The following is a 12359-nucleotide window of genomic DNA, read 5'->3' on the forward strand; positions in this document are numbered from 1 at the left end:
TTGATTTTTTTCATTTTCTCAATGATTTTTTTAGTTTATTTACATTAAATTCATCTTTCTCATGATTTGAAATGTTGTCCCCACTCGAGGACAGTGGAGGCCACCTCACGTTTCACCTAACAAACGGAGTCTCTGGCACGACATTGGAAGGTCACATCAGTGCATGCACAGCGTGGGCAAGGCCTCTGTCACTGAAAAAGAGTAAAAATAAAATAAAATCATGGTACGTTTAACAGAATTTCTAGAGTTTGAACTGCAATTCCTGTCAGGTAAAATCTAGATCATGGTCTGGTTTTTTTTGTTTTAAATATGAACACAGAGTCAATAATAAGGATTAGAATGCTCTCGGAACATGATTCAGGCCACTAAATTTGATTAAAATCTGAAGACACGGTTTCTTGTATTTAAATTTATTGTTAATTAGGAAACATGAGGTGTTGACTGAGAGGGTGCATTACTGTTTAATAAATCTCAAATCAATGAAAAGCAAAATCTTTAAGAACTCTGCAGTCTACATGAATAATTTGACTTTGACTGAAACCTAGAAATAAACATCTTGAAACTAAGAGTTTATTACAGTAAGACAATGAGGATACGGACACATTTAGCGCAACCACCGCAATAACATGAACACATCATCATGGGACTCCCTTGAGGTCTCTGTAAGGGTCCATGGGAATATGCTCGCTACAGGCAGAATTATTTTGCAGCATATACATTCATTGTTTTTTCCTGAAAAACATTATTGAACCGGCAAAACGTGGGTGAAATATCTAATCTGCCCTGTACAACCTTTCATTATATATATATATATATATATATTGTTGAGTATGGGTACTGCCATGACACAGTCCGAAGAACAGGAACACATGCATGGCTCGGAAAGGTTTTTGACACATGGAGTCGAGAGGTCTTCACCACAATTCAGTGTCGAAAAATGTCCCACACAAAAGTAGACATTAGGGCAGCCTTTTTCTGTCCTTCATCTTGGACTTTTGCCTCTAAATCTGTGTATAATGATGACAATTTGTCTCCCTATCATGGCTTCAATAAGTATTCTTGGTTTCTGATTGCAAGCGTTCTCAATTCATGGTTAATTTGCATGTTTTAAAAATAAATAAATTTTATTTTAAATTATTATTTTTTCATAATTTTAAATATTGATATCAAAAATAATTTTAAAAAAATAAAAAATATTATTTTAATATATTTTTAAATAAAAAATATTTCAAAAAACGACAATTATAACAGCCTCAAACCTCCTTTTAATACTAAACTCCAAATTCTTTTAAATCAAATATAACATCAATTTCTTTCATTTCCCACACTATTCATGGAAGCAAGCAAACAAACAAGAGTTCATTTCTTTCATTAATGATAATTATTACTTTATTAGGAAACAGTGGTGGACATGTCCATGATATAATATTGATATGATAAGGATGATCACAAGCATATAATAGTGGTAAAGCTAATTATTATATATTCATGGTGATTATAGAGATAATGATGGAACATTAATTGGATTATATGAGACCAGGTGCGGTCACCCTCTTTGAACGACCAATTAGTCACTGTATGCGTGGCCGACTGAATATTTTATTTTTATAATTTTATTTTTTTGAGCATGTTTTTTCTGAAATTTATATTTTTTTTGGGCAGTGAAGATTTTAATTGTAGAACTCATAAAAATAAATTAATGTGACATGTCCTCTCAAGTTGATTCCGAGATTGAATTTTAAAACTATGTTGTCCTAACATTGATTAATTAATTAATTAATTAATCATATATATATATATATAAGTCTGTTTTGGTATAAAGGAATCTTATGTAAAATTTTATTACAGACAAAAGGGCTTTCTATTAAAACTCTAAACTGTTGAATAATGTTACAGGGCTTCATTGTTTATTTCAAAATTGAATCATCTCAATTGTGTTTACAAGTTTTCAATCTTTTTTCCCTTTTTTTATCTTTTATTTTTAAATCTTACCTTCCAAATTTTTTTCTTCTAGTTTCTTTATTTAATATTTTATTAATTTGATTGGGTCATTATAATTTATTTTTTTATTTTTTTATAAAATTATTATAATCTCAAATAAATATCTCAGTATCTGGTTAGTATTTAATTTTTATAAGAGTCTATTTTTATTATCATATCATTAAATAAGAAATAATATTAACAATTAAATTTTTTAAACTCAATAGAATCCATTATTCGGGTCACATGTTTTAAGAGTTAAGTCACAAAATCCATGTTAATTTGATATATCATCGTCTTAATATTTTAAAAAATAATATCATCTTAAAGTTATTTTAAAATCAAGCCATGCTTTTACTTAACATTTAAATTGTTTTTATACCCATCAAATCAATTGAATCATATGAAATCAACTCTTATTTGGGTAAATTCTAAATTCAGGCTAGACAAAGAATCGTTGAGTTCGGTTTAATAATAGAGTCAAATTATTTTTTAAAAAGATTCAATCTCCTTTTTTTTTCAATTGAATATTTTTTGGATTTTTTATTAATTTTATTTTTAAATATTTGATTGATTTTGAATTAATAACTATAATTTGTTTTGATTTGTTTTATATGAGATTATCACAATTTCAACACAAACATCTCAATATTTGATTAATGTTCAATTATAGGAGTTTTTAGCTTTGTTATCATGTCATTAAATAAGAAATAACTTAAACAAAAAAATTGTTAAATCCAGCAAAGTTCAAGATTTATAGGAAATTTGATAGGTTATGCTGCAATATCTGGGTTGATCTAACATATTATAGGTTATGCTGCAATATCTGGGTTGATCTAGCATATTATTGTTTTAATAAAAAAATATTATTTTAAATATTATTAAAATCAAATTATTTTTTTATTAATTATTCAAATTATTTTTAAATTTTTCAAATAAACTAAACTAGGTTATATTAATACAACTCTTATAAAGTTAATTTTAAAGCAGGATAAAGTTAGAAGTGAGGCAAGAATAATTCAAAATTAATCATATTTAATAATAATATTAAATAATTTAATAATTATCAAGGCCTCTTTTTTTTGGTCAGGTTAAAAAAATTGGCTAGAAAACTAATTCACTCTAAACTAAAAATTTAATTTCTTTTAAATAAGCATTTGTTAACAGAACATCACTCTTTTGCTTATTGATGAATAAATACAATAAAAATCGGTACCGTGATTGTTTGCTTGACTTAATTAAGAATATAGATCGAGCCAGATTGGCTCATACCAAGCCTATATCTGGCTAATTTCTTATATGCCTCTCCCGGCTTGACTAATCAAGCTGATGTCCTGGCCAGACCCGGCCTGCGACATGTTTTATGTTTTGAAGTACATTAAAAAAAAATATAATGATATTATTATTTTTTCTTAAATCAGGTGCATTTATTTTATATATTTAGAAAGTGCTTTTTTTTTCTACTTTGTAACATCACCGGATAGCCCTTGACTTAAATTACATAAGTTTATATTAAAGTATTTTTTTCAGAGTATTTATTAAATTAATATATTTTTTATTTTTTAAAATTAATTTTTAACAATAGAACATCAAAACTATTTAAAATATAAAAAAATTAAATTAATTTTTTTTTTGGTAAAATGCTATTTATAACACAATTACAAACTAAGCTTTATAAAATTAAACATAATATATATATATATATATATATATATATATATACAAGTTTGGAAGATGATTTATATTATACTATTTTTATGAACAAACAGGTCTTTTGGAAGATGATTTATATTAAACTATTTTTATGAACAAACAGGTCTTGGTCTTAGTTAATTAAAATTATTTAAGCATATTTTATTGTTGAAGAAAATCATTCAAAGTTTAAATAATTTAATAACTGATGATTCATTTAAAATCCAATAAAAAACTTAATCCCAACATATAAATTTCTTTCTAAAACTATATCTTATTAAAATAAAAAAGAAGTTTTTTATTTAAAAGCAACTGCAGGAATAATAAAAGGTTTTAACGTACGAGTGGGAGCAGGAACTTTCTTCCACTTTGAACGCCACCGCGTTTACGCGTGGAGCACCCACAAATGGGAAATAATTTTATTTTTTATTTTTTACAAATGGGAAATAAATATGAATAGAGTAACCTAAAACCAAAAAAATAAAATTAAAATAAAATCTGAGGTAAAAATCTGAGTCAGCTTCCTCAAAGTCCACCACACTAATAATAATAATAACATTAATAATATAAAAGATGAGGTGGGGGTACATGATGAACCCCATCTCTAAAAAAAAAAAAAACCCTACAAACTGACAAATTGACTTAAAAAAGGAATTCAACAATGAAATGTTCTCTCCAAAACTTATAAAAAAATCAAAATATTAATGTATTTTTTTTTGCCATTATGATTGAGTTGTGGTTTAACCAACTTTTTATTAAAATTATTTTTTAATAATTTTAAATTTTTTTATTACGTGAAAAATCAATTTTTAAAATAAAAAAAATATTATTTTAATATATTTTTAAATAAAAAATAATCTTAACGACACCCGAGAGCAGCCCTATATAAGAGATGGCTTGTTTATAATTTTAGTGGACTGAATAGAGGGATTAAAATGATTGAAGTTACAAACTCGAGGGACCACATAAATTCCTTTTTTCCCTATTTGTTTTTTTATTTACGGTCTTTTATAAAAAAAGAACAAGCAAAGCCGAAGACAAACACAAGCAACAAAGAGAAACCTCCTATGTTTCAACAAGCCAAGTTTTCAACTCAAGCAGTTTTTTTCTCATAAGCCAAATCTTTCCATGGATACAGAAACTTCGCCGTAAGGACTCGCTCACAAACCAATCTTTTCCAAGAAATTGACTAGAAAACTAAACTTGTATTTATATCTCATATGGCTAGCTAATCGTATTTTCTTGATGACCATCCAATATTGGCAGGTTTGAGACTAGTGGGATGCTGGCCAATTTCCTGGCTTCCACACCATTGCTAACCGAGTCATGGAGGTTATGCAATCTCGCCCAAGCAAAATCACCGCAGAGTTTCGTCGCTGAACAGGTCGGAAATATTGGGTATGTGGCCTTTCCCGGCACCCTATTTGTATCAGGCTCAGACCCCAGTTTCAAGAATTTGGTTCGTTTGCCAGTACATGATGTTGCTGGCAATGACCTTTTTGCTCCTTTACATGACCAAAATGAAGGGGAAGAGCCTGTCATGGTGCAAGGTGCCTTGCTGAGGATTTTCGAGAATATATACAGCGACCCAAGTTTTCAAAACCAGGTCTGTTTTCTTCCATGGTGATCTTCCTTGATATACGTGTGTTGATTAATTAATTATATGCTGTTTGGTTGGGAAGAAAACCAGAGAAAATATGAATCTTCTGTTTGTATGTTAACGTGGTAGTAGTTCATTTTCACTTCAAAATATATTTTCCAGAGAAAATACTTTGAAAATTAACTGTTAACAGACTCTCGCACCACCAATCTCTCACAGAAAAACGGGACAAAAAATCAAGAAGGTAATAAAGACAGTAATTCTGGCTATCTAAAGATAGTTATGTGGGGATGAAGAGGTGAGTTAACATGTCAAAAAGTTAAAGGCTATAACCATAGAAAGAAATGGCAAGAATGAATGGATGTCATGGCATGGCATGTCCATTTTCGTTATCAGTAGCTGCTAAAAGGCAAGCTGTTCTTTCCCATTAGGGCACAGAAAAGAGTTGGCATTTTCTTTGATTTTCATCTCATAAAAGATGGAATCTTTTCATTGCAGAGAAGAAACTTTCTAAACCATGCCACCTAATAATTTCTATTTAAAAATTTAAATTTTTAAGTAAAATTTTTAAATAAAATTTATTTTTTATCCTTTAAATTAAAAATTTACACATATTTAATTTATTTTATATTTATATTTTATCAAATAAATATAGATAATAAGATCCAAATTTATAATGATAATTATCAAAATTTTGATATTATATTAATAAATATATCTAATTAAAATTTTAAAATTTTAATTAAAATTTAATAATATAATTTATATTATTTTCTAGGAAATCAATCTTCTTTAATTTCACCGTGATTTTCTTGCCATCCCACCTGGCTTTATTTACTATCTCCAGATCACCCGAGGGCTAGTGGGAAAGCATTGATGGCACTACCATGGTCATCATTGCATCTTCGTTCAATGTTTCTGTACAAAAAGGAAGACTCACACTCCCTCAAGGAATCACACGTTTGTTTCAAATATAATAATAATAATTGTACAGTAATAGAAAATAGTATTTGGAATTATAGTAATACTACTATTAATAATAATTTATAATTTTATTATTTAAATAAAATTTATAAATTTTTCAATAATAATATTTTTAAAAAATTTAATAATAATAATATTAATAATAATAATAGTAGTAGTAATAATAATAATGATACTGATAAGAATAAATATAATAATAATATTAGTTATAATAACGATGATAATAATTATAATAGTATAAACAATAATAATAATAATAGTAATGATAATAATACTAATAATAAGAATGATGAGAATAATAATTGTTATAATAATAACAATGATAATTCATCATTAGATATTATATTTGTTTGGAATTGAATTTCATTGTTTTTTCATGGATGATTTTTTATCTAAAATCCTGAATTACTAGTTTAAAAAATTTGTATGATTTGATTTTAATTTTATTATTTAATATTAATTTTTAAAAATATAAAAAGATTATCCAAATTTCCTTTTGTTATAATGGTGGTGGATGATGATTTAGTTCAATTTGTTTCCTTGACAAATTCAATCAATATATTCACTTTTGTTATAATGGTGGTGGATGATGATTTCTATTGATACCACTTTAAAGAATAATATATATATATATATATATATATATATATATATATATACAAAAGACTCTTTTTTAAAGAATAATATTTTTTTTTAATAATCTAAGCTTTTAAATTGAAATAATTTCTTAAACATGATGTTATAATTTCTTTGAACTTTAGATTAAGATGATTTTAGTCGGAGGCAACATAGTTGACCAAGTACTATTCAGGTCAACCTGTAATGCAACTTTGGAGAAGCTTGAACTTCTAGAATTGTTAAACTTTTGAGAAAGCTCACAAAAAGAAGAGAAAAAAAGAAGCAAGGATTTCTATTGGTTGAACAAATCCTTTTACTAATAATTTGTATAATATCATGTAGTTTATCTTCAAGAATAAACATGTGTATGCAGATGTCTACGCTAATGCAGACAAGCCAGTCAATTATCTTCACAGGCCATTCCATTGGTGGAACAACTGCCTCTCTTGCTGCTCTTTGGCTCCTTTCTTATCTTCAATCCAATTCTCCGAACCTCTCATTACTATGCATCACCTTTGGCTCTCCATTGCTAGGCAACGAGACCCTTTCTCGTGCCATTCTTCGCGAAAGATGGGGTGGCAAATTTTGCCATGTTGTATCGAAGTATGACTTAATGCCACGGATACTCTTTGCTCCACTAGATCCCATAGCTCCCCTCATAAAACCCCTATTACAGTTTTGGCACTTGTATATGACTTCTCCACATCTTGGATTGCTTGCTGTCCAACGAAATGATGACTACGAGGCAGAGATTTTCAAGTTTGTGTTGGTTCATCTGAGAAGGTCAGTAGAAGCTGGGGAAGAGGCAGTGACAGGAGTGTTTAGGCCATTTGGGAACTATTTTTTCTGTTCTGAAGACGGAGCAATTTGTGTGGACAACGTGGAATCTGTTATTAAAATGATGTATTTGTTGCTTGCAACGGGGTCGTCTAGCTGTAGCATTGAGGATCATCTCAAGTATGGTGATTATGTAGAGAGAATTTCCTCACAATTTTTGGAGAGGAGAAGTTTCATGGAAGGAGAGCTTCCTGAATCAAGCTATGAAGCAGGAGTTGTACTGGCATTACAGTCCTCGGGAATTTCCTGTCAGGTAGTGCTTTCTATTAGAAGTAGTGGGCATTCTTTTGGCTTTGTTCTGCTATAATATATTTTAAGAGAAGTGGAAAAGCTTTCTTAAGTCATTCCTTCTTGAATCAATGCACAGGAACCAGTCGCAGGGCCAGCCAAAGATTGCCTAAAGGCAGCAAGGCGAATGGGGCGTACACCAAACCTAAACTGTGCCAATCTGGCAATTAAGCTGTCCAGAATCAATCCTTACAGGGCAGAAATAGAGTGGTATAAAGAATTGTGCGACCGGTCTGATGATCAGATGGGTTACTATGACTCCTTTAAACGAAGGGGAGCCTCGAAAAGGGACTTTAAAGTCAACTTGAACCGGCACAAGCTAGCTAAGTTTTGGGACAACGTAATCGACTTGATGGAAAGCAATCAACTCCCTCATGATTTTCACAGACATGGAAAATGGGTCTATTCTTCACAGTTCTATAAGCTCCTTGTCGAGCCTCTAGATATTGCTGAGTATTATCGAACAGGCATGCATCACAGTAAGGGGCATTACATTAACCATGGAAGAGAGAGGAGGTACCAGATATTCGATAGGTGGTGGAAAGGGAGAAATGTTAGAGATGAAGAGAATAAACGGAGCAAGTATGCTAGTTTGACTCAGGACACATGTTTTTGGGCTAAAGTGGAGGAAGCTAGGGGGTTGTTAGATGATGTTGGGAATACTAGGGATCCTAGTCATTCGGCTTTGCTTTGGGAGAAGATGGATAGTTTTGCAAGCTATGCAAAAACGTTGGTTGAAACTAAGGAGGTGTCTGCAGATGTGGTGTTAAAGAATTCGAGCTATTCTTTGTGGCTGAAAGATTATAATGAACTGAAATCGCAAAGGGAGCAATTCCGTCCCCAGTTTTCCGGTTTTATGAACAGGGAAATAGTTCCATAGTTTCTATTCAAAGGCCATGATGCCAATTGCCATGCAGGATTTGTAATGAATATGTAAAACATCTTTGTAGTGTATGGTATATGAATCAATCTATACAATATCTGGATTCATGTTGTGTCCCTTCTGCAGAAAAATGCCTTGAAAAATTGCTGCCAGCAATTCTCCGGTGCTTGAATCGAACAAAAACTGGTGAAATTTAACTAAAAGAAAATGTAAGACCTTTTCTTTCAAAGAAAAAATAACCTAACAATTACATAAAAAGGAGACACTGAAACTATGGGATCCCAATATAAACATGCAAGGTTGAATTTGTGATGGCAGCTTAAACCTTCCCATTTGAAATATCAATATTTCTAACAGGTCCCTTGAACCATTTCCTTGCATCCAGAATCCACCAGAGCATTATCAAACTCAAACCAACACCTATAGCCCCCGGCGCATAGTTGAAAGTATTCCAGGAAAGGGGGTAATAAGTTGGCAGAAGAAAGACTGAACAGGTATAACAAATCCACAGAAAGGCAATGATGCAAACTGGCCTCCTTGCTTTGCCTAGGTAAAACGGCCCAGCTTTGAAATTCTTCTCGTCCATTACTATTCTTGCAAAGATTGGAACTGCATAGCCTCCAACCCATCCAATTGTACATATGGAAGTTATGGCAGTGAAGACTACATTGACTTTCAAGATCGGGAGTCCAAGAAGAATGCAGATGGCTGCACATAGCCACACTGCATTTGAGGGAACTTTATGCTTCGGGTGGATTTTTCGCCAGATGGATGAAAAGGGAATTCCTTCATCTCTTGATAAAGCATACACCTGAAGGAAACAATGGCACATCCATTTGGTGTTAGATATCAGATTCAGTCTTTTCAATTTGTATGTCAATTTCCTAGCAGAAAGAGATGGATATCATTGTCACAATGCAGTTCTGTAAGATCACGTTCGAAGCTGTCAAATAGGTAGCACTGTGAAGTCTTGAATCTTGATAAAGCTACAAGCCTACGAGAACTCAACTACTTACCACTCTAGCTGCACTGGTGGTGATTGAGAGCCCACCGAAGAAAAATGAGCCCCATATGATGAGCAGTAAAACGATTGCTCCAGCAGAATTATGATATCTTCCTTGGAATGCATCATAGAGTATTTGAGCTGGCACAAATGCACCTGCAGTCTCATTGCTTGGATCGTATAGGTAGCCAAAATCCTGAAGAAGAGTTGCAAGTAGAGTTTAGATTTTAGACTTCAGCTGAATCCCACCAACAAATTCCTAGAGGTGGGTGGATCTAAACTAAATAACTTTTGATGATGACAACAATATTACAACGTCAAAGTGGAAATACCGACTAACAAGGAAAGAAATTACAGGAATCAGAAGGGCAATTGTAAGACTAGCCAAACATACCTGAATACTGAAAGTAAGGGCTAGGATATAAGCCCAGCCAAATACCGTAATGATCCCAATGCTAGAAAGAATTGCAATAGGACCATTTTTATCTGCACCTTTAGTTTCCTCTGTCAGATGGGCTGCTGCATCATATCCATACAAGGAATACTGACTAACAAGGAAAGATAGAACGACCACGTAAGGTTTGCTTGATATTCCTGTCGAGTTAGGCGCGGTTTCAAAATGAGTGAATACATATGAAGCAGATTTTGTAGTAAGCGACACCAGAGGAAGCATTATAACAATAACCAACCCTCCAATAACCTACCATAAGAAATCAAAATCAGTAGTTTTTATTTTGCACTAGAAAGAAAGAAAGGAAAAAAGAAAAGAAAAGAAAGACTCTAGCAGTAACCCGAAAAACACAAGATTTTTACCTGCCACCATATTGAAATTACATCAATGAAGGCTATTACTTCCAATGCAAATGTGTTGAGCACTGCCCATATCAATGTGAGGCCTATGTACATGCATAAGAACAACCATTTAGGTGCAAAATATCCTCCATCTTTATTTGTTCCGGTGCATAATAAGATGATACTCTGCAAAGTTTGTGAACCTGCATATGCCTTCCAAACCAAGTAAAAGAATCAACATCTCAATCTCATTTCTGAAAGGTGAGAGTCCACTGAATAGAGATCTACCTGTGTTCCGATGCCTGCGACTAGCCCTATGGTCTCAAGCCAAGCACAACACCAAGATGCAAACGGTCCCCATCTGGGACCTGCTAAATGAGCTGCCCAAAAATAGAGAGACCCGGTTGTCTGTTTAATTTGCATCCAAGAGAATGTTAGGTCTCTAAAACTTGCATCTAAATTATGCATAGTTTAATCAGGCATGAAACTTTCAGAAATGCCTTCAATTTTATTCTGAGAAATTACTGCCAAAATTTCCCAATCAAGGAGATCACTTTCCTCTCATAGACATAAAACAAGTATAAATTCTTAGAACTTACAAGCTTTTTAGAGAAGAAGCATTCAATTCACAGATTTAGAATTTGATTAGGAACAGACTTGCATAAACAACAACTGAAACATAGAATCATTAAGAATAGACTAGGAAGTTTAGAAGGTACAAACTGGAAAAGAGGAACAGATCTCAGCCATTGCAATGCCAACAAACCAGGTGAAGAAAGATACAACCACCCATCCCCAGACAAGACTTGCAGGACCTGCATATAGAAGGCTTGAACCATACAGGGGAGTAATCCCTGTGAAAAGGGTTATTGTTGAAAATGATATTGCAAGAGTTTTGAACAAAGTCTGCAACAAATAAAAGGAAAAACACAATAAGTACATCTGCAAATGATAAAAGAAAATCTAATAGAGCCCCATTAAAAGGGTAAGATTTTTAGCATTCCATCAACAAGAGAGAACAAAAACCTACCAAAACATACACAAAAGAAGAACAAAATCTAAGGTACAAAGAGGAATCAAGGTTCAAGAATACCATTTCCCTTCTGAGCTCTTGCTTGTATCCCAGTTCATTGAGTCGCTTCTCCCCGGGATCCATTTCTTGGACTTTTGCTGCCTCTGGTCGTCTATATTCCATGCCACCAAGACAGTGTCTCCAATTTAGGTAAAGATGAAACTGAGCACGTTATATGAAACTTTCTCCCTTCATTGAAGGTTTCCAGAAAGTGTTTAGGTAAAGATGAAACTGAGCACGTTATATGAAACTTTCTCCCTTCATTGAAGGTTTCCAGAAAGTGTTTAGGTAAAGATGAAACTGAGCACGTTATATGAAACTTTCTCCCTTCATTGAAGGTTTCCAGAAAGTGTTGACTTATGCTTCCTTCCACCGATAGTATCTTTTTGCATTTAATTTAAGCATTTCAGTCCATGTTTGCTGCTGCCATGTTTGAATTTTATTTAGTGGCTCCCTCCAAGCAAATATAATATCAGCTGCATATCCCTATTCCCACGCTACCTAGCATTCAGCATCACATTTCACAATCAACGATTCTTATATTATATGGGTGTCAAGACAAGTATAAGCATAGAGCGGTTTTTTTTTCCGGGGAAATAAGGTTGGCAAC

The 12359-nt window shown here is 32.3% G+C and overlaps 2 protein-coding genes across 2 annotated transcripts; one reads left to right on the forward strand and one right to left on the reverse strand.

The window, feature by feature from the left end:
* The first annotated feature begins 4692 nt into the window (after window positions 1-4692).
* LOC105124526 (lipase-like PAD4) lies at window positions 4693-8972 on the forward strand. Its single transcript, XM_011024571.1, has 4 exons — window positions 4693-4820; window positions 4939-5278; window positions 7248-7964; window positions 8079-8972. The coding sequence occupies exons 1-4, from the start codon at window positions 4801-4803 to the stop codon at window positions 8877-8879; spliced, it is 1878 nt and encodes a 625-aa protein (XP_011022873.1). The 5' UTR covers window positions 4693-4800; the 3' UTR covers window positions 8880-8972.
* Window positions 8973-9074: 102 nt separating this feature from the next.
* Window positions 9075-11971, reverse strand: LOC105124527 (amino-acid permease BAT1 homolog). Its single transcript, XM_011024573.1, has 7 exons — window positions 11771-11971; window positions 11401-11583; window positions 10966-11085; window positions 10699-10890; window positions 10280-10585; window positions 9899-10081; window positions 9075-9693 (listed from the first exon to the last, which is right to left on the reverse strand). Exons 1-7 carry the CDS (start codon window positions 11870-11872, stop codon window positions 9202-9204), a joined length of 1578 nt encoding a protein of 525 aa, XP_011022875.1. The 5' UTR covers window positions 11873-11971; the 3' UTR covers window positions 9075-9201.
* Between the last annotated feature and the right edge of the window lie 388 nt (window positions 11972-12359).

The sequence above is a fragment of the Populus euphratica genome, unplaced genomic scaffold, assembly GCF_000495115.2.
Source record: "Populus euphratica unplaced genomic scaffold, PopEup_1.0 scaffold35.1, whole genome shotgun sequence".
Lineage (NCBI taxonomy): Eukaryota > Viridiplantae > Streptophyta > Magnoliopsida > Malpighiales > Salicaceae > Populus > Populus euphratica.